The sequence below is a fragment of the Chanos chanos genome, chromosome 7 (assembly GCF_902362185.1).
Source record: "Chanos chanos chromosome 7, fChaCha1.1, whole genome shotgun sequence".
NCBI classification, from domain to species: domain Eukaryota; kingdom Metazoa; phylum Chordata; class Actinopteri; order Gonorynchiformes; family Chanidae; genus Chanos; species Chanos chanos.
In genome coordinates this window covers 17,780,971-17,802,782 of record NC_044501.1, presented here as the reverse complement: position 1 = coordinate 17,802,782, position 21,812 = coordinate 17,780,971, and the positions used below count along the sequence as shown (strand labels likewise).

The 21,812-nt window shown below is 39.7% G+C and overlaps 2 protein-coding genes, 1 long non-coding RNA gene and 2 other non-coding genes across 5 annotated transcripts in view; all 5 read left to right on the top strand.

The window, feature by feature from the left end:
* Positions 1–2,557, top strand: part of LOC115817360 (caskin-1) — a 32,939-nt gene extending 30,382 nt beyond the window's left edge. The window contains exons 20-23 of the mRNA XM_030780651.1: positions 167–764; positions 1,360–1,944; positions 2,029–2,284; positions 2,461–2,557. Coding sequence (XP_030636511.1) covers positions 167–764; positions 1,360–1,944; positions 2,029–2,284; positions 2,461–2,557 — 1,536 coding nt within the window. The remainder of the gene's footprint in view (positions 1–166; positions 765–1,359; positions 1,945–2,028; positions 2,285–2,460) is intronic.
* A 4,854-nt stretch (positions 2,558–7,411) lies between these two features.
* On the top strand, positions 7,412–9,707 carry LOC115817279 (uncharacterized). The gene is made up of 5 exons (XR_004025424.1): positions 7,412–7,509; positions 7,862–7,965; positions 8,905–8,966; positions 9,202–9,237; positions 9,454–9,707. It is a non-coding gene; the product is annotated as an uncharacterized LOC115817279 (long non-coding RNA).
* On the top strand, positions 8,178–8,263 carry LOC115817689 (small nucleolar RNA SNORD60). The gene has a single exon (XR_004025481.1). It is a non-coding gene; the product is annotated as a small nucleolar RNA SNORD60 (small nucleolar RNA).
* LOC115817687 (small nucleolar RNA SNORD60) lies at positions 9,287–9,371 on the top strand. The gene has a single exon (XR_004025480.1). It is a non-coding gene; the product is annotated as a small nucleolar RNA SNORD60 (small nucleolar RNA).
* Positions 9,708–10,657: 950 nt separating the features above from the next.
* On the top strand, positions 10,658–15,375 carry LOC115817307 (monocyte to macrophage differentiation factor 2). Its single transcript, XM_030780587.1, has 7 exons — positions 10,658–10,671; positions 13,514–13,595; positions 13,744–13,904; positions 14,022–14,096; positions 14,411–14,512; positions 14,996–15,065; positions 15,172–15,375. Exons 1-7 carry the CDS (start codon positions 10,658–10,660, stop codon positions 15,373–15,375), a joined length of 708 nt encoding a protein of 235 aa, XP_030636447.1.
* Positions 15,376–21,812: the final 6,437 nt, after the last annotated feature.

Genomic DNA, 21,812 nt, shown 5'->3' with positions numbered 1-21,812 from the left:
TTCCACACACCTGCCCACACTTACTCACTTACTTACTTAGACTCACTTTAACACACTCACATAACCCTATATATGCAAGCCCCTATTTCAATGCTAGACCGCACCACACCATATGACCTTAGATTCCTTTTGAGTGTGTGTGTGTTCATGTGTTTAAATACTGCAGGTGAGTCCTGAGCTCCTGCGGAGGAACCCCAATTCTCTCAGCTCTGACACAGACTTGCAGGGGCGGCGCCGCACCATCAGTGGACCAATGACTGGTTACACAGACACAGACAACCAACCTGATGCTGAGGCTGAAACACTTCCCAGGCAGACCCCTGAGCCACGCCCACGCTCCATGATTGGCCATACGGATGGCACAGCGTCCACACTATCCCAGGCGGATTGGTCACGGGTGGATGCCACGGCAACCTTGAGAAGACCACAGCTGTCCAGCCACCACCACGACACCAGTGAAAATTTTAACCTAACAGAGACTAATACTATCCGACGCCGCCCCAAAGCCCTGACACCATCACAGGCCAACGTGACGGAAGTGAAGAGTGGTCGTAGGAGGCCTGCGTCAGAGGCATGTTTGAGGGAGGGAACTGACGGAGGTGAAGGCAAGGCTCAGAGGGATAGTTCTGATTTCGGCTCTCTGCCCAGAAAGGCCCTGAAGCCCCCTGTCTCACCAAAACCAGCAATGGCACCCAGAAAGACAGATGCCCCAACACTGACGAGGCGCGTCCCCCTGCCAGCCCCAGAAGGGCCTCATAGCCCAGGTACCTCATCAGAATTTGTGTTGATCAGAAATCCTACCAGAAATGGTTTTAAAACAGGTTTTAAAGAGAAGTGTTAGCATAAGCCAACAAAACTAAGGAAATTAGGGTCATTGTGTATCATTGCTTTTAACTTGAACAAGTCAAGCCTTCACACCAGGTCTTAATTTTATACATTACTTTAGAATCACACATCAAACAAGATATACATACAGCTTGATTACCTTGACAAGTTAAGGATGATTCACAGAGCCACCCTTCATAAACTACAGGGATGTCAAATGTATGACTCTGTTTGAATATCTGTAGTTATGAGCAGTGATGAGCCCCTCCTGCTTCCATTTTTGACAAGATGATATGGTTACAGTTAGCACAGATTACATTTCTAAATAATTAATTTATTGTAACAGACATTATTAATAAAAAGAACATTGTATGTTAACTCCACCATTCCAAATGTTTTTCACTTAGAGAATTTTACAAATTACAGTTACATGCAGCACTTCTGACTTTGTTCTTCTCCCCTCTACACTCTGTTTGTTTCCTTTTCTCCATCTCTCTGTCACCTTTCATTATCAATCTCTCTCTCTTCCCAAAGTTGATGTGAAGCGTGTTCCTCCCCCAGTGTCACCCAAACCCAGCCCACCTCCCACACTCCCCAAACCTACCAAAATAAAACCGCTCCCACACGCAGGGCCTTCCAGTGACCCTCAGACACATACACCCACCCCTCCAAGCACCCCTCAGATGCACCCATCTTTCCCCAGTCCCGGTTCTGCAGAGCAATCAAATGCCATGACCCAGGCACTCAGCCCAGTTACCACAAAACCACCTGACACCCACATGCTCTCTCCTAGAGCTGCCACTTCCCCAGCACAGAGTCCACAGACCCCACAAACCCCCCAAACACCGCAGACACCCTCCACGCCAGGCAGTGGACCACCGCCGATAAAGCCCCCACGATCCTCCATGGCTGGACTATCAGTGGACATCCCTGGGCCCATGGAAGTGGAGCTAGGTGGAGCAGAGGCCGTTCAACAAAGACTGAGGGAAGTGGAGAAAAAAAGGGAGGAAACAGAGAGGGAGAGACATGCGCAGAAGGAGGCAGAGGAATGGAAAGATGGAGAAGGAGAGAGGAAAAGAGGGGAGAAGGATGGAAAAGTCGAGAGAACAGAAAAGACAGGTCAGATACAGGCAGAGGGACATTTGGGAGGAGAGCAGGTGTCAGCCTCAAACGTAGGAGCCAACGATGCCTGGGGAAAAAGAGACGAGCCCGGACAAGTGGTTATGAGGAGGAGGAAGGTTGGTGTGGCCAGACAGGACCAGGTGGAGGGTGAGATAGATGTGGCAGTTTTGGGTGGTGGTCCAGAGAGACTTGTAGAAGCTGAAGGAGCAGGAGAAGTAGGGAGCTCAAACGGAGGCACAGTCCCACAGGATGTGACTCAGCAGAAGCTAGAGGAGACAAGCGCTTCCCTTGCTGCAGCACTGGAGGCAGTAGAGGAAAAAATCAAAAAAGAGGAAAAGTGAGTGTATAGTTTTTCTTTTCAGTAAAAATGTATCTTAAAAGCTTAAGCTCATGGATGAAAAAAACAAACTTACATATTTAACTTTTCTTTCTGCCTTAAATTTTCTTTGTTCTCATTCTCTATTTGTTCTTCCCTTGCACCCCCCTCCCCCCACCCCACTTTTCGCCCCCAAGCTCTGTGGTTGAGAAAAAGAGCACAGTGAATATACTGGACGATATCGGCAGCATGTTTGACGATTTGGCTGATCAGCTGGATGCCATGTTAGACTGAGGGACATGGGCTGGGCTGGAAACCGGAACACTGGACCTTGGCCTCTAGTCCTGAAAACGACGGTCCGTCAAACCCTGCTTAACCCTCTTGTCAGATTTGAGAACTGAGCAGGATGTCCGACCCGGTGATACAAAAAGTGAAAGTTTGTGTTCCTTTTGTTCTAGTGGTCTGCACTGTGGAGTTAGGAACTTCTCTGAGATGCTTGTGGCTTTGCATTCTGCTCTTGTTTTAATCCAGAAAGGAGAATGACTCCTTTTCTGCCTCTGGTTCCATAAACGAGAAAAGCACCTGCGTCTTCCTCCTCCGCTTTTTCTCTGCTCTTCCTCGCCTGTCCAGGGTCAAGATGCCGGGAGCCCAGATGGACACAAATGGACACCACTGCCTGGTATATAAAGACTGGCACACTGCCTGGCATATAGAGATTGGCATCATGCTGCTTCAAAGATAAGCACAATGTAAAGACGCAGACTCTGTGACGATGTTTCTGCATTTTACTGGAGGGAAATACTAGCTCTGTGTGTGTGTGTGTGCGTGTGTGCGCGTGTGTGTGTGCTTGCTTGTATGTGTGTTTGTAAAAAATGGAAAAAAGGCTGAAAAAAGGTCATCTAATGACAACAAATAGGTGTCATCTAATGACAACTAATGATTTGTGCTCTTTATTATGCTTAGTATTATAAATGAGAGGTAAGTTTAGCTTGCTGAACATGTACATTTGAAACCAGCTGTGAGCATATGTTTTTGGATTCATACGTGGTTAATATTCAGATATTAATGGGAACTGCTACAACCAAAAACTAAAATTTTGGTAGGTTGCTCCAGGCCTTAAAAGTACTTTACATAACTTCTGAACATGACTTTATAGTGTGTTGCCAGACCACAGAATAACTTCCAAAAGTTCATCAGGTGAACATTAGGTAACAGATGAGTTTTGTCTCTCTTATTTGGCAGTATTAGATAACTGGTCGAAATTTTTTCAGCTGCATCCACAACATGTAACAGTTGGGGAGCTGGGGTCCCCCCTCTCTGTATCATAAGGGCAGATTTTAGGCTGATAAGGATGCTCTCTTTCTGGATGGGAAATTGGACTTTTATTTTCAGTACCATTAGAGCTTGTGATAACAGCATTTTTTCTCTCGACTTAGATTTATAACTGGCCAAGATGTGTTGTTCTAACTTTTTATACCTGATCTTTGAGGACTTGAGCTTTTTGATGTGGATGAATTCACACTCCACATCATACTCCTTAAAAAATAACTCAAACACTGATAGATTTAATATATTGCCTTCCAGTTTGTGCTAAGAGGTTGACTTAAAATGTAACTTGTTTGTGGAAGAACTGGAAGGATTGTCTTAGTTTTTGTGACTCCTTGCTTGGAAAGCTGTTAGATGATATATTAAAATTCAAACTCAGATTCAATCAGTTCATTGGATAGCTGACTTATTTTCTAATAAAAGTCTAGTCCAAGTCTAATTTCAAATTTACATCTGCAGTTTCACTTCCCCGAGAGAAATAAGTTGTAACATTGCAATATTATCCAACATTTCAAAGTATTTTCTTGTGTTGTGACTAAAATGGTAACTGACCTATTTATACAAATAGTGAGTCGTACAAATCACAACGTATGTAGGAAAAAGATTATCGTATATTCATCTACACTGTCAGAGTTTATGAACTAAATCATTTTTCGGTTCAGTATCCTTATTTTGTTTCTTACTTTGTAAAATCATCATCAGTTACGACTCAAGGCCTCAAAGATAAGAAGAACATCCTTGGCATTTTCTGTACACTTGTGTGACTGAACTTTGCTAGTTATAAACTGTGTATTTGGCCACACCTACAAATTGTACTTCAAAATGTTCAGAAAAGACATTGTGCTACAAAATGTTTGGAAAAAAGAAAAAAAATCATGTAATGTCAAGACTTAAGAGGATAAACCAATTTTTATTTATTTTCTAAATAAGGAGTTCCCTCTATTGATAAAACAAAATTAAGGAAAATGCCAACCTGAGAAATGCTTTGCATTTACGTTGTTGTTGTTGTCATTGTTATTGTTGTTGTTGCTATTGTTGTTGTCGGTGTGTCAAAGTATGACTGTACTTTAATGTGTAGTGTTTGCATTGACAAATCCCACCCACCAGCAGAATCACTGCTGTTAAACAAAGATATTCTGTAGACTGAATGTTGAAGAGAATGACTTAGGACGATATAGTGTAAATATGACCGCGGACTTATTAATCCCTGACAATAGAGTAGAGTATGGAATGCATCCATCTTGAATAATTCAGAGATCAAACAGTCCTTTAATCATATGTTTTGCCACAGCTGAGTATGAGTGTGTGTGTGTGTGTGTGTGTGTGTGTGAGAGAGAGAGAGAGAGAGAGAGAGAGAGAGAGAGAGAGAGAGAGAGAGCACGTGGGTGTGAGCATGTGTGTTTGCGTTAGTCCAGTGAGCAGTACTGGTGTTCCTGTTCTGTAACGGCAAATTAAATCTAATTCTTTTTTCAATCATATAAGGTAAAAATTCTGTCTTCAGACTACTGGATATAGCTGACCAGCGTTTGTCAGTTGTTGTCTAAATTCTTTTGTGATGCGTAAAAACCTACAGAGCAATATTTTTATGCGCCATATTGGTAAAGTTATTGTAATTGAATTAGTCAAAATATATATAAATATATAACATACGCCATCTTAGCTAGGGCAGAAAGCCCGATGTTAGTGAGGAACTCAACATCTTTGGCAATGATGACAATCCTTAACTGCATTATCGAGTATCTGAAAATTGTACCCAGCATTGTCCCTGGAATGCTGGTTAGGATATTAAGTCTTTTGAAATGTAATCTGTGTAAAATCTGTGTTAAACTCCACTTATTTTGTGTAAACTCTCAACTGGCTAATGTGTTTGTCTGACCTTGGTGACAGTTGATTCATGATGACCTCTTCCATGTAAAGAAAAGTGAGAACTTGTTGAATTATAATAAATAAATAACCATAAAAGTACATTAAACAAAAGAGATAGCACTGAAATATCATTTTAAAACAGTATATATTTCTTATTTATTGTTGAATGTTGAATGTGTCTTTCTTTGGTTCCAGGTTATTTTAGTGAATATAACTTAGTGAGACACAATGATGTCTAAAACTGTGATGGTTAAATCTGAGCTGCACTACATGATTTTCCCACAGTACCATCACAGGGAACATATTTCTTACATCCTAACATTGTAAACAGGGACTTGGACTTGTTCAGCCAAACGCCTGATTCCTCAGGCAAGAATTAAACGTAGTGTCAGGCTGGGTTCCATTCTGGATTCAAAGTGTATTTTAGTCCAAAACTAGTTCCAATCCTTGTCGGGAAACCACTCCAACATTTGTATTTTTTAACAGTGTATCTGTATGGATATCTACACAATTATGTTACTTTCTGTAGTTTGCCCTTGACTGTGTGCTGGCACTCCTGGAAACACATATAGCCAAAGTGATGAGGTGGTTTATCACAGCCAAAAACCAAAAACCTGGGATAAACCACCTCAGGCTGTATTATGTTCATGCAAATCCTGTGTTTCAGGCCAGCTGGGGTTCTGCTGAAATGTTTTAGCAGTATGCATCAGTCAGTATGAAAGAATGTGATTTCATTGTCCTGAAGAAAACAAAGGCATCATTGCTGGTTTAGGCAAAATTGTCATTTTAAATGAACAGTGTCGCTGCACAGCTTTACCTGTGGCACCAACCACTGCGCAGCACTCACCAGGGTACACTCACCTTGGTGCACAGACAGGCCTGTGACGTTGTTTTTGTGTCACAGTTCCCTGCCTGCTGACATGATTTGAGTGCAGACAGATCTAATTTTGTGTATAAGGGCACATTAACACACCCTAACAGCTATATCAGTCTATAAGCTAGCATGGCCACATAAACATCCATAGTGACCTACCATGACTACAAAACCAAATGAGGTTAATGTTTTTATGAGTTAGCTACACAACCTATTTGGGTTGATGTTAATTAGCTTTAGTTTATGGTTGTAGCTCCTACAAAATAGATGTAAATAGTTTTAGGTTTGGTGGTCTCTGGGCTTGTTCAACTATTATGATAGCTTTTCCAAGTATCAAACCCACAAATATAACTCGAAGATTTCAGGGATTCAACATGATTGATAATCTACAGGGCCCCAGGGTCTCCCCACTGAAGGCAGATTTGGTTCTCTTGCAAACAAACTGGTATTCAAGTTACTCAAAGACAACACGACCTTTGCCAATGTGACCTTCAGTTGCCTTCTAAAAGAGACAAAGCTTATGAGGTCAACAAGGTTATAAATGGCGGCAAAATCTTAAATGTTATGAATTTCATATGGACAAGCTATAACGGAGTAAAAGCAACCTCACCAACCTGCTCCCCTACTCCACAACAACATACACATACAAAAGAATTTTAATCCATCTTTTTCTTCTTTTTATCTTTAAACTAGATTAAAAAATCAAAAACATTCGTCGTCGAGAGTGAATGGTAACGATGTGTATTTCTACCAGAAACATCAGAACGCTATGCGGTAAATATGATGAAGAGTGTAAAAGTCTGAGTGTTTATGACCTGTTACACGTGGTTTGTGACATTTTTGTCGCACAATAGGTTTTTTTCCAGGTAAAACTGGAAACGCGGGATTTTAAACACAAAATTTTTAGAAAGAATCTCACATTGCCGTAATTCACTTCGTAGTCCATCTCAGTAGGTGGCAGTAAATAAATTTTCATTGGTTTGTAACGAAAAACACGCCTCCGTCTACGCTACGCTGACGCTTCGCGATTAAACCTCCCCTTTTATGAGTACCTCCGGTCGCGCTTTGTCATCCCCTTTTGACTCTATGCAGCCGGGCGACTGGAAGCCTCGAGAGATGGCTGCGAGAAGACGAATGTCTGGCAGTCCTTGTTTTCTTCACTTTTATGGCTTACCGTTAAGTATGTTTACATTTTCATTTCAGTGTGTTTATTGCATGTTTAATTTGTACCCGAGAGAATTAAATTCAAACCACAAAGTTAGCTAGCTTGCTACCGAACAAATGTGTGCACTTATGTTTATATGGTTAACGTTAAAATATAAAACAGTGATTTGGAACCCATCCATATAGTTTTACTGAAAATTGTAGTTGTCGTAATTTGTTTGGCTAATATCCGACCGCATGCAAGACCTTGTAGGCGCAAGCTTGACACGTGGCTTTGCCCCCCAGCACAAGCGTTTGAATTTGTTTTCATGCTAACTTACTGTGTCGTCGAACATCACAGGCCAACCTATATTCTTTCCAATTTGCAGTTATATGGCGACCTGTTTAAGAAAAATGATTTGATGGAGTGGTTAATCAGACCAGAAGGAGCCTCACCAACAAATGTTGGTGACTGAACTAGCTACCAGCTCGGGTAAGTTGGAGGTGAATTTGATTTAAAAAAAAAAGAGAGAATGTTGTCTGTTTTCAAAGTTTCTTTTAAGCTTTAGAACATGTCGCTACATCGGCGACATTGAGTATGGTTTGATAATGGATATACTACATCCGCCTGTTACTTCCTTAGGAATTTGTTGCCCACGTGCAAACTACTTTTACTTGCACCCTGATTCCGAAGCACACCACCAGAGCCACTGATGACATTATTACTATTTCTGACACCTCGTATGAACGCTGCATTGCGGCGTCTGATTTGGAATAATGGTCTGAGGCTCCGCTAGCTAATTAGCAGCTGTCTTTGATTATGACCCCACTCATAGTTGCTCAAGTGGGTAAATATTATACGAAGCAAAATGCCGCAGCTAACGAGATGAGAACTTATTGTTATCACAGCTAAGTGATAAAAGATAAGGGAACATAAAGTAGTGCTGATAAAATGCATCAGCGTTTTTTCACTTTTATAATGACAGAATTTCCTATAAAGCTGCAGCATAGTTTTTAATAACTGATAAGGTTGTGATGTTTGTGGTTTTGTTAGGTTTGAACGTTAGATTTTTTTTTTCCTCATGATTTGTGTAAGGGTTGCATAAAACATTATTTGCCAGATAGCATTTAACTCAAGTTGAATCTGGTCAACAGAACAGTTAGAGAAACGTTGTGTTGGACAGTCTAGTCTTTTTCATTACTTTAAACAGCTAATTGAAATGCCACCTTTTGTCATGTTTACTGTGGCTAGTGTTTTGCTCTGCACTGAATTTTACATTAGTCTAAATTAGTCTAAATTAGTTAATACAGGTGTATTGTTGCCTAGCATTTGAGAATACAGGCACAGTAACTAATGATTAGAAGCGTTAGATAAAATAGGTGGCATTGCTAGCTTTGACATGGTTTCTTCATAAGCCTTCTGCTTTTCCAGTCTCATGCAGATGAGGGCAAGTGTGGAGGAGAGGCAGTATGGACTTGAGACCTGGAGATGAGGTGAGTTTATCTTATTGGCTGAAAGTCAGAAAACTTAACGAACCTGCTCATTTCTACCTACACTCCAAGTAGTGCAATGAGGAAAACTAATCTCTTTTAATGACTCAAGACATTGCAGAGTGACTGTGAACTCTCTCTCTGATGCACTGTTGCAGAAACACAGTGAAAAACGAGCTTGTAAAAACAAGTATAGGAATCTGCCTTGAGTTAAACGCCGTGGTGTTTTGTATTTCAGGTCCTTGATCAAACCGGCTGAGAGAGAGGAGCACAGGTGCTTACACTTCTATCCTTATGTGTGTGTGTGTGTGTGTGTGTAATTGAGCCCCTGATGAATATTTTACTTTTTCTGACACCTCGTATGAACACTGCCTAGCAGTGCCTGATTATCAATGCAATCTGAGGCTTTTTGCATGGTCACAAATGCTCACTTTGTCTATACTTGCAGGTTAACTCATTGCAGGTTTTTTTTTTTCCATTTTCCCCATAGGAGCTGAAGTGGAGTTGTGGCTAGCTCTGTGAAAAGATGGTGTGAGCTGGTTCTCAGATTACCAGAATAGCATGCTGATGTCAAAGTTCTTGTTTGCATCAGTGGAAATGTATTTATAGTTGGGAGTATAAGATTGAAATTGTTTTGGCTAAGAGAAGGATGTGGTATGTGCAAATGTGTAACTCTAAATGTTTGACTTTTTCTTTCTTTTCTTTTTTTTTAGTCAACATTAAACTTGAACTGTCCTAACTGTGTTTTACATCTTTGTTCAATGTGTTGGTCTGACTTATTAGTAAATATAAAGTCACTACTGGACTGAGAGATTGGAGGGGTATGAGGATCAGTGTAACACAGCTCGTGCAACATCAAAACGTGCAAGAGAAGAATTCTTTCGAATTGTCCGGTTATTGGTGACATTCTCTCATAAGATTAACGATGTTCCCTGCTTGAGACGGAAGGGCCAGGCAAAAAAATTATGCTAAATGAAATTGTGTGATAAATACTGGTCGCAAACTGAATAGGAACCCAATTTGCATGGGCAAAGATTAATAAAACACTCAGATAATTAACGATGTTACGATGAACACTGATCACAAGTCTACGTATGACTTGGCGTAATACTTGTCTATATGTAGGACAATTTAATTCGTTATGCGTACCCCGAAAAGCGGACAGCTGTTGATAGCCACAGTTTAGAAACGTTTCTCAGTTGGCCCATCGATGCACAGTAATAGACAGTTTGCTGTAATCAAGCACGGATACAAGATAGGATACGATAAATTAACGGGGCGCATTCAATGTAGCAGGGTTGATTAATTGAAGAGGGTGTGTAGCTATAGGTCTGTCAGCGCTAAACTATAGCCCACAGTGCGAAACTGGGAAATGTAAATGGTAATTTCATGTAGCTGTATTGAAATGATCAGATAACCACCTTAAAGTTCTTCTGGTTTCATTGGTTATTTTGCCTCTCAGGAAGACAAGTTCCGTGGAAACTGTTGCCATCAACTTGACTTCCGGATGTTGAGTAGTGAGATGGGTCGTCCCACATTTCATTCAGTAATGATCAGTAAACGACGCTCCGCTGTTCAATGTGTTTTGGCCAGAGTGTACAGAGACGTCGAAAATAACGTGTCTGGAGTGCACATCCTCTTTTTTCTTATAATCTTCTCGTCGCTCCAACAACTGTTGCATTACACATTTTTAAATGAATCTTGTAAGGTGAGTGACCATTTCTTCCCTTATAACGCAAGTTATCGTTTGAGCGAATCTTCGTACTGAGAATGTTTGGATTCTGTTTCTGTTAGATTTGTAATAAACGTTCGTAATCATAACCGGTAAAAGTAGGCTTTATGTACCACCTTTAACAGTAAAAATACGTGGGTGGCTCCGGTTTTCTTACCTCATATTTGCACGTACATATCTTGTATTAATAAATGACAGATGTTGCCATAAACAAATTGGTTTCGGCCGACTATATCTAACGTGAATCACAAACATCGAAAATGTCCTATTTTGATTGGGCAATTTAACGTTTTGACTGTGGCTATGTGTGGGTGGAACACGAATACTGCTTTATATTCTCTTGGTGTTCTGTCATCTTACCATCCACTGTAGCGTTTCCTGGCTCGGAGCCATCTTAGACATTGAAAGCTGACAGTTGCACCCTGTTTCAAAGCTCGTTACTGAGAGTAAACATCTGGATGTTGTTGGCACAGCCTGGATTGGTCAGTGGTGTAGCGCGTGCATTCCGAACTCTTGAAACGCCAAGGATGACAATAATAAACGTGCTTTTGTCTTTTTTCTCTGTTCGAATCTTTATCTATTTTTTCTCATTGAACGGTGGCGAAACGGAGTTGATTAAGAGTGAACGACTATTTGTGGGTAAATTAACCACGTAGTTAGTAGTTAATGAAGATCTTCTTCATTAACTGAGATACGAGGAATACATACTTGTCTAATGTCTTTATTCATTTATTTGTCTCGCGTAGAGTATTCTGACTTTTTTGTGTGTGTGTGCGGGAGAGGGAGAGAGGGAGAGGGGGAGAGAGAGGGAGGGAGGTAGGGAGAGAGGGAGAGAGAGTTTTTAGCAAAGCTTATTTTTCTGTGAGTGTGTATGTCAGGAGACTGACGAGTGCCAGGTCACTGTATGTAGGCTGCACTACTGGGTCACTAAGAATAGAAATCAGAGCCCAGTTAGAGTGTATGTGTGCGTGTATATTAGTGTGTGTGTGAGAGAGAGAGAGAGCCAGACCTTTAACAGGAGTCAGTCTAAACCTTTGACCAGATGGGAACCATTATACATTTCAATGAAATTACACTTAAAAAAAAGAGCAGTGCCAAGCACTGATGCTCAAAACACACTCTGGGATGTAACACTGGCAAGACAGGTCTCTGATCTGTCTAGACCCAGTCTGGTTACAGCACACTTTCACTCATTTAAATGAAGGTTTGACGATACAGTCCACATTTATACACTGTACAGCTACCAAATAAGCAAAAAGAAAATTTTAAGGGGACAGTCCTCGCTCACCACATTGAAATATGACGGGTGTGGTGTGTTGAAAAAGAGCGATTAATAACATTTTGTGGTTAATTTGATTACACTTCATTACACTTTTAGAAAAGGTGGAATCTTCTCACAGATGGAAAACAGGGTAACTATAGAGGTGCCTTGTACCTACACTCACATAGTCTCCTAGTCCTTGTTTCCATGGCTACCGTCAGTGACATCACCGCTGCTCTGATGTGTGTGTGTGTGTGTGTGTGTGTGTGTGAATGCGTGTGTGTCTGACGGATGTCAGAGTTTTGTGTTGTGCTCCATAGTTACCAGCTGTTGCCAGGTAACCATAACGCATGGCAACAAGCAGTAACATGGTTTGTATCCCAATCACATGTGATCAACTGTAAGATGTATCAGCCAGTTCCCTGATGTATTTGTTATGTAATGCCGAGCTTGGGAGATTGTTTGTTCATTCACATCGTCCTACGCAAAATGGTATGTATATTTATGAATAGCATAGCAATATAATACTGTCTTGCAATTTGGTGCAAATGGGAAAATGAGTACTTTTAACCCCGCCTGTGAGAGACAGAAGTCAATGAAAGCCTTGACAACTGTCAAAATGGTCAAATATTGTCCATGTTTTTCAGTCACTTTAGCTCTCAGCACAGAATTTTTTTTTTTTCCAAAAGCTCAGAAAAGCTTCACACCTCTTTGAAGGAGTCGCTTTTTTCCCTATTCATTTATTTAACCAGCATAATATGCTATCCTTTACATACTATGATAGTCCATGATATCCACTATAATTTTAAGAGACTCATTTTAAACCCAACATTTTGAGGTAAAAACACTTTTTGCAACACACTTGATGTCATTACTGGGTGAGACAGTTGAATGAAGCTAATATAGAATTCACAAAATATTCTTTTGTAATTTGTTAGTTAACTGAATTGATCTTTTAGCAGTGGGAAGTAATAAACACAGAGTCATAAGGAAGTCATTGGTGAACACCTTGATTATGGGAAACTTTCTAATATATTCTCACACAAAGCTGGTGAAACTGTGGTCCAGTCGTCTTTTGTAGCACTGTTAAAATTAGTGCTGCCTTGCATCCTCTTCACCTTGTTCCAATTTTTTCTGATGTGTGAGATGTTCGATGGAGAATCAGATCTGTACCCTGGCTTATGAAATACTCCCTATGCTCTCTCTTCAGTTCTTTCCTTGAAAGATGTCAAGTTATCATACTGGAAGATGTAAATAACCGCTACACACACGAGTTACTCGCTCACAGTGGTGCATTCTTTTTATTCTTTTATTGTCGTTTTATAGACTTATGTTTTCTCATAGTTCAGTTGTTGAGGTGTGAACTCTGAAGCTTTTCTCAGGTGAATTACAGTAGCAAAATCTTTACTGCTTCACTGACTATTAGTTATGCAGAGGCGTTTGTATGTTTATGTTTCCACCACCATGTTGTCATCACATCGCTCACTGATATTTACCTGATACAGACAATACTGTTTAGAGTACTATATACATAACTTTTTTTTTTTTTTTTTGCAGATTTATGAACAACAGAGCTCCATCTAACAAAAGATACCAGCCCACTGAGTACGAGCATGCTGCTAACTGTGCCACACATGCGGTAAGCAGAGAGAGAGAGAGTGTGTGTACAGTGATATTTTGTCTAAGGATGCTTCCGGTGCACGTTATTACTTTATAGGAAATACACCCATATTATATGTCGTGTGCTGGCGTGGAGTTGCTTACGTATAACTGTCATTTCTCTTCAGCTCTGGATCATTCCCAGTATTCTTGGTGGAGTGTTGCTGTACTTCCTGTCTGATAACCAATGGGAAGAAGTATCGGCATGGCTCTATGGGGCGGGGCTTTCGAGCCTCTTTATCATATCCACAGTTTTCCACACCATTGCCTGGAAGAAGAGTCATCTACGGTGCATACACACATGCAAATACAAATACACATACACATACACAAATCCATCCACCCACTCACAAACCACTGCTCAGTCACTTACTGAATATTATTCTCTCTCTCTCTTTCTCTGTAGGTCAGTTGAGCAGTGTTTCCACATGTGTGATAGGATGGTAATCTACTTCTTCATTGCTGCATCCTATGCACCATGGTGAGCTCAGGCAGGGGATGAAGTACGAATGTCATGAAACATGTGGCTAATGTGGTTAGATCTGACTGTAATGCATTATGGACGATGTGGTCTGATAAGAGCACCAATCTTGATGACATGCTCTCTCTCTCTCTCTCTCCTTTTCACCATCTCTCTTTTGATATCTCTCTCTCTCTCTCTAACCACCTCTCTTTTGCTCTCTCTCTCTTTCTCTCTCTCTCTCTCTTTCCCTCCTTCCTTATCACCATCTCTCTTTCGCTTCCTCTCTTTCTCTCCCTCTCTCTTATGTGTGTGGGTGTGTTTGTCATTAACAGGCTGATTTTGCGTGAGCTGGGTCCCTGGGCCGCTCATATGCGCTGGGTAGTCTGGGTCATGGCTTCATGTGGAACCACATATGTTTTCTTCTTCCATGAGAGGCAAGTGTGTGTGTGTGTGCGCGCTTGTGTGTGTGTATGAATGAGTGTGAGTAAGTGAGTGGATTGCTGCACAACTGTAATGTATCAGCAAAAGACTTAAGTCCTGGAAAGTTTAACTTTGAACTTAAAAATCTTATTTTGCTTTTAGTGAAAAAATGTAGTCTGTATGGCTGGTAGTCACCTTGTAATTGGGGGTTGTGGATGCTCTTCAAAAACAGTGTGAACACTAGTGAGTTTGAGATGAAATAGAGAATAGGAAGAAGACAGCTTTTCTAGCTTACACGGGGAGAGGATGGGCATTTAAGCTAGAGAGGAAGAAAATGGATTTGACGTAATTACACTATGAAGCAATTCTAATGTCTTCAAAACCACCAACATCCGCTCAGAGTTCGGTACTCTATGTTTTAATGGCTTGGTTGTTTTTTTGTTTTTTTTTTCCCAGAATGAATGTAATTAGTCGAATGTAATGATGTTGTTTTGCAGATATAAGATGGTGGAGTTGGTCTGTTACACAGTAATGGGACTTTTTCCCGCCCTAGTCATCCTCTCAATGGTAAGAGGAACAACGCATCACTACTTTTCTGTATAGTGATTTAAGTGTAATGAAAAAGTAACCCTCTGTTTCTCTCTCTCTTTTTCCTTCCCTCTCTCTCTCCCAGACGGACAGGTCAGGTTTATATGAATTGCTGGTCGGAGGCGTGTTTTACATGCTTGGAATGATTTTCTTCAAGAGTGACGGGATCGTTCCGTTTGCTCATGCTATCTGGCATCTGTTTGTTGCCGTGGGAGCAGGCGTCCATTACTACGCCATTTGGAAGTACCTGTATTCACCTGACAATCAACAGACCAGTACTGCCCGGTGACACGTACATGTATACACGTGTAAACATAATCATTCAGGTGAAAAAGAAAACACATACACACGCACACACACACACAAATGTTCTTTTGATAAAGTTTAATCAAGATTATTCCTCTTTCTATGTGTGCCACTGCCAAGGAAAAGAACCATAGTATCTTTTCCACAATGGAAAGATGCACATTTCTCTTTTACTGCCAGTTTCTTTTTACTGTAGATCTGTTATTACTCTGTAGTAATACGTGTATTATTTTGTACTGCAGTGTTGTGTGTTTCATTGAAGTGTGTTATGTGTAATGCCACCAAGTGCTTGACGACCAAGTCCAGGAAGTCTTTCTATGGACTTTCCGGGTTGTTTCTGTCATTCTGTCTGTGTATGCTAAAGAAATATTGCCTCTTCTTTTTTCACTCCTTTCCTATAGCCATCATCATTCATGTCTTTCCTTTTGGCTTTTTGAGAGAGGGCTGATTGGTTAACAGCCTTATTTTGATAATCTGAAAGCTTTCTTAATTTCATCTTTAAGAGTATATAACCAGTTGAAATGCATTGTTATCTGACAAATACTCTCAGACCAAATTTTCCCTTTTGTTTTTTGATTTAACTCTTGTTCTTTTGAAAATGTACCCGAGATGCAAGCAATGGGCAATCCAGCTTGGTTGAAAAACAAACAAACAAACGAAATTATCTTAGCACACCAATAGCACACTTCTTTTACTGCTAAGCATGTCAGGTACTTTAAAAGCCATACTCATACTTGTAGTCTCAGTTAACTTGTAAACTAACTGCTGAAAAGCTGGATTTGCTCTGCTATTGGGGTCTTCAACGTGCTCCTTATCTAAATGAAAATGGCGTCATAAAAACTGCCACATTTGGCTATGATCAGGGATACCTCATGAGAAAAGAGTAATATGTTGTGCTGTTAACTACATTGCTTTTATTGTTCTGTTCCGTCCCTCAGACAGTTACGATAAACTTTCGTAATTTTTCAACCTGAACCATTATTAACAAACAAACAAATAAGTATAGTTCTGTAGATAAGGTCTATATAACAGCAAGTGAAAAAGAATGAGGTTGATACCAATGGAATGAGCAAGTTATGATTTTAGTGGGTAGGCTAGTGTAAAATCATTGTCTTTGCAAGGTATTTTTAGGGCAATTAGCACTCCGTAAGTGTGGGCGTCTTTTGACAATTCTGAAAAACAGTTGAGTGTTTTGTCAATGGTCTGTTTTGGAAAGTGCACCTAATTTGACAGCACTAATTATGGGAAAAGAAACAGATACTTTTGATATCTCCTTTGTCAATTTTATACATAGCTACATTTGGCTGTAACTTCTGTTGTCAAATAACTCTTTTATTGTCGCAAAAGACAATAGAGTAACACATAGACTGAGCAGTGGGTTTAAAAATCTAGCAGTGTACACATACATATGACGCTAGGTCCCTGAAAGATTATGGATGTTGCTGTTGTTTGTGTGGGCTTTTGTGGGACACATGACTAAGTATGACTACGAAAGTATGTAACCAAATCAGCCTTAATTACATGTGCTTGTGAACCTCATAGTGTCTTAACACGTCGTCTGACAAAAAGGAGTTCCATATTTAAGAATTTTATGTATTTAATGTAACTTGTTTAAATGTATTACTTGACTTGCTTGGATACTCATATTAGAAGTTAAGGTGTATCTTTGGGAAAGAAAGCCCTCTGAGACATGGATCTTGTAGGCTGGTCGACCACCTCAGTTTATTAAAGCTCTTATAACTTTGTTTTTTATTCGTTTTTTTTAAATTATTGAAGATTTTGTTTTTCTTTTTGTTTTTTTTTGTCATCAGGCATAACGGTTATATCTAATGTGAATTTCTTTTTTTCTGAATGGGAAATTCTGTCTGTGATTCAAGTGATTTGTAACAGTTAACGGAGACAGAAACCTTTTTCAAATATGAATACCAAAAGTAGCATGATCTCTACTTTAATCATCCCTTGAGCTGAAAGGGACATTTGACTTGACTAGCAAACTACCTGTTGCCCCCTATGGGTGACTTGCAGTATTGCTTTACAATTACAATCTAATTTACTAAGCCCCATGACAAATACGTTGTCATACAGTGTGAGTAACAATAATATCTGTGTATTGTTTCAGTATTTTATTTTGGAACCATCATTTTTTTTGTACCTTGTATGTTCATAATTTTGATGCATTCTGGAGTCTTTTGTCTTGTCCACAGTCCTCACATTCATACAGACATTCAGATCGTATCTACTGTATACATATGGCTGGGGAGGCAAAGGGCCATGTATTGATTGCTTTGAAACCTTATTAGAAAAGGTTACAATGAGCTCCCGGTACTCTGAACCATTTGGTAATGGACTAGATAGGAAGTGTTAAAGGGATGCAATAAGTGGCTGTGAGTGAGTGAGTAAGAGAGAGAGAGAGTGAGAGAGAGAGAGAGATGGTTTAATATTTAGCATCCATACAGAAGAGGGAAAGAAACCAATAGAAAGTTTGACATAGGAAATTTAGAGCAATGTGAAGAAAGAGTAAAAAAGGAAAAGTAGAAACACTGGAATGTTGGTAACGGGTAGATTAGGGTGAAAAGTCTGGATTATTTTTATTTCATGTTTTCTTTTTTTTGTTTACATGGCCCTTGTTGTGAAAGCTGAACATTCTCTTCGAAACAGATTGAAATATATGATATGCAAGACTTGAGTTAATGACCAAAAGATTAAATATTCCTTCCTGATGGAGCAAAAATACAGGAAAGTCCTGTTCAAAAGTCAAGAGAGAGAGAGACATTGATTCATATTTAGTGTCTAATTTCAGTGCATTATAACAAAATCATTATTTATAATAGCATTATCGTTTTATCATTTTATAAGTATTACTGAACTGTACAGTGAACTCGTCATAAATGGCAAAACTTAAATGTCAAACATTTAATGACCGCAGTAATCAAAAAACTGATTCATCCTTAGTATCATGTCCCTTTCTCCTCTGTCTGGCACCAGAGGCTCCAGTACTAAAACATAAGTGTCCAGTAAAATATCCCTGTTGAATTGAATTTGTCGTAAGTACAAAGTTGTGCTCATCAGAATGTCATCTTTTATAATCAGTCTGAACCAAGTAAGTCTGTGGGAAAACAAACTACACAAGAGAAATGTATTCAATAATCATTGTGGCTTTTTTTTTTTTTTTTTTTTTACTGCCTCGATGTATTTAATATTTTCCTTCCTGATCTGTTTCAGTTTGACCACTTGAGTTGAGATTTAAAGCCATTTCTAAAAACAATACAAAACATTTGCGTATTTATTTGAAATTTTTATGTACTTTTGATTTCCTTTTTCTGAAGATTTTACATTTTCTTACGTTTTAATACATGATACACTGCCGAGGATTCTCTCATTAAGGTCGATAACTGTACTTTAAATAATCTTCATTCTAAAGCTGTTCCTTGCCTCTTCACACAGATATTTTACTGCTGTGGGTTTTTAAACCTTAATGTAAATTCACCTTATGTAACTTTGACCTTAGTGTAAATACAATGGAAACTTCTGTGGCAGTTTTATTTATTAATTTGTTTGTTTATTTATTTATTGTGACAATGTATTTGGGGTGTAGCAGAGCAAGCATTGAGGCAACTCATTTGGAAGAAAGTTTTAAAAATGAGAATTTCATATCAAGAAAAATCGTGATTGTGCTTTTATGGCTGGTTGTATTGCAATGTATTTGTATATTTATATAATGTGTATTTTACACGAATGTGTTATTTAATAACAATGTTTTATAATGAGTAACTTGTTCGACTATTGTCATTTTTTAACGACTCAATAAATTAGATGCTAGCGGTGTGTCAGATACAGACAAGCTGAGAAATCAACTCATCAGGTGGCACAGCAGTACTACTCTACAGCGTTGCAAACAAAACACTAGAGGGCACTGTTTCACAATACCAGATACTTAAATAGTATTAGTGCTGCACTAATCGCATTAATTAAAGATTGCTTCCTTAAAAAACAAAAAAACAAAAAAAAACTTTGTACTTCCTTATTGGGTATACCCTCTGTTTGACATGTACCCCAGTATAATGAGACCCACTGTTGAGCCCTAGACTGCAATTTGAGAGGACTAATTGATTTTGTGGTTATTTAAAACCATGGTCCTTAATTTCTCATGGCTGCACTGAGGTATCCAATAAACTAAATAATGGTGTTGGGAAAAGTGAAATCACTCTCATATTTACCGCCTAATCGTTAAAGAGGTCAAATCACCTTTTTCTAAACCCCTGTGTAAGTAAGCAAAGATGTTCGATTTCTATATTTGTGCTGTGGTACTCCTGGCAACCAGGGATTACCTCTGTTGTTTAGAATTCTTAGAGATAACCAACGAAGACGACACCTATGATTCTTGCATGTCCTATAAAACAGAATTTCACTATCAGAATTGTATTAAATGTTTAATACACATTATAACACGTTCAGGACATGTAACATTTGTGATCATGAAAACCGCATTGCTTAATTTGCTTTCCTTTTTTCTCCTAGCGATTAACTTCTACTTGTCGATGACCTGTCGTGGTGCTTGTGCAGGTAGAAAGTCGATGTGCGCGTGCCCTAGGTTCACTTAACCTGCTGTCACGGAGATCGGCTTTCTCCGGTTGCATTCGGCATGTGTAATGCAGACACCGAACTAAGAGGACTGAACAGTGTAACCCCGGGAGACGGACAAATAAAAGAAAGGAAAAAGAGAATAACAGCTATTGGTTAAGAAGTAGAGTGAAATATGTTGAATAAACCCGCTGGACATTGCCAGAAACCACTCAGCTACTGATGTATTTGGAATTCTGGAACGACAAGGCTGTCGGAATGAGACCACTTACTGCAATCAACGTGAGTAGCTTACCATGTCAGAGAGAAAGGTGTTGCTAGCAACTGTTTCTAGACAAGTCTACGCTATTTCAAGAGAACATTTTACTGTAGCTGACAACAGAAACATTCAAAAACTTCAAAACATTTTTTCCACATGGGGTTACGCTATTGACACTTTATAGACCGAGGGGAACATGCCGTCGCATTCAAAATAGATTGAGAACTGGGTGGACCTCCACTGGCCCACTGTGTCTCCCTAAAATGTTCAGCGAAATATACACGAAATGTCAATAATACGATTCAAGTGGACGGCTTGAAAGAGGATCAGCAGGGAGAGAGAGAAGCTGTTTTTGAGTCTAGCTGGCGGAGCCCATGTTAAGACGTAGAAGCGGATTAGAGCTAGTGAGCAGGTGCCTTTGTTGGCTCGCGCCGTTGCTACTGGAGACCTGCAGCAGCTAACTAAAAACCGAACTCATGCGCACGGGACCACACTTGTTTAAAATAATCCTGATATGAGAGCGAGACCGTTACACGGACAGTAGTAGTTTGCGCTTCAGACAGGTAAGACCGTAAGATGTCCTGACCTTGAATATAATATTGAAGGACGGAAAGCGCACTGAATTATTATTTAACGCTTGAGTGGTGCAGAATGATGCTTAGTTCTGCGGCAGTGTAAGTTACAGCGGTTAACTTTTTCTCATTTTGATGTAGCTTTAATTCTCATTTAAGGACTACACCGAAGTAGCTACACCAAAGGGCAAATGGTTAATATTTTTCAGGATTAATGATCGACTCAACATTTACTCAGTTTGTAGTTTAAAGATAGTTAAGGCTGTTTTTTTAATTTATTCTTTTTATTCGCCTGTTATGACATGTGACGAAAGTGAACATACGCACGCACCGGATCAGTGAAATCCCCCTTCATTGAGTGGGTAGATTATAAAATTTAGTAGTGTGTGTAGCTTCGCCGCATGTGAATAACCTGCGCTGCCACACTGGTGTGGGGTATGCCACAGCTGAGCAGATGGTTGTCGGAGTGCTGGAGATTTTAGCTGATGCAGTCTCTCTCTCTCTCTCTCTCTCTCTCTCTCTCTCTCTCTCTCTCTCTCTCTCTCTCTCTCTCTCTCTCTCTCTCTCTCAGTTTGGGGAGCCTCTTTTTCTCTTATCTGCAGCAGCAGAAACTCACACTGCAGTGAAAAAGGTATCTATCTATCTATCTATCTATCTATCTATCTATCTATCTATCTATCTATCTATCTATCTATTCATCTGTCTCTCTGTCTGTTTGTGCCTCAATTCATCTCATCCATACTGTATTCTCTCTCTCTGTCTTACACTGCCTTTGTTTTGGTCATGTTTATCCTACAGCTTTTCAGTGTGATGCTCGAGGTTCTGATGAGAGACCTCATCACGGACTTGGTTTTTGGAATAGTGATGACATATCAATCAATTGTATTTGAGATATTCAAAGGAGATTATGTCTTGTTCTGGATAATACAGAAAAAAAGTATGATGGAGTTATTATCAGCCTGAGCTCAGCTCCTTCATATTCACTGATGAATATGTTCACAGACTGTC

What these genes read in the sequence shown, in the direction of transcription:
- LOC115817307 (XM_030780587.1), top strand. An exon ending in CTAACTGTGCCACACATGCG is followed by an intron (nt 13,596 to 13,743) that starts GTAAGCAGAGAG and finishes ATTTCTCTTCAG; the next exon opens with CTCTGGATCATTCCCAGTAT. An exon ending in CCCTAGTCATCCTCTCAATG is followed by an intron (nt 15,066 to 15,171) that starts GTAAGAGGAACA and finishes TCTCTCTCCCAG; the next exon opens with ACGGACAGGTCAGGTTTATA.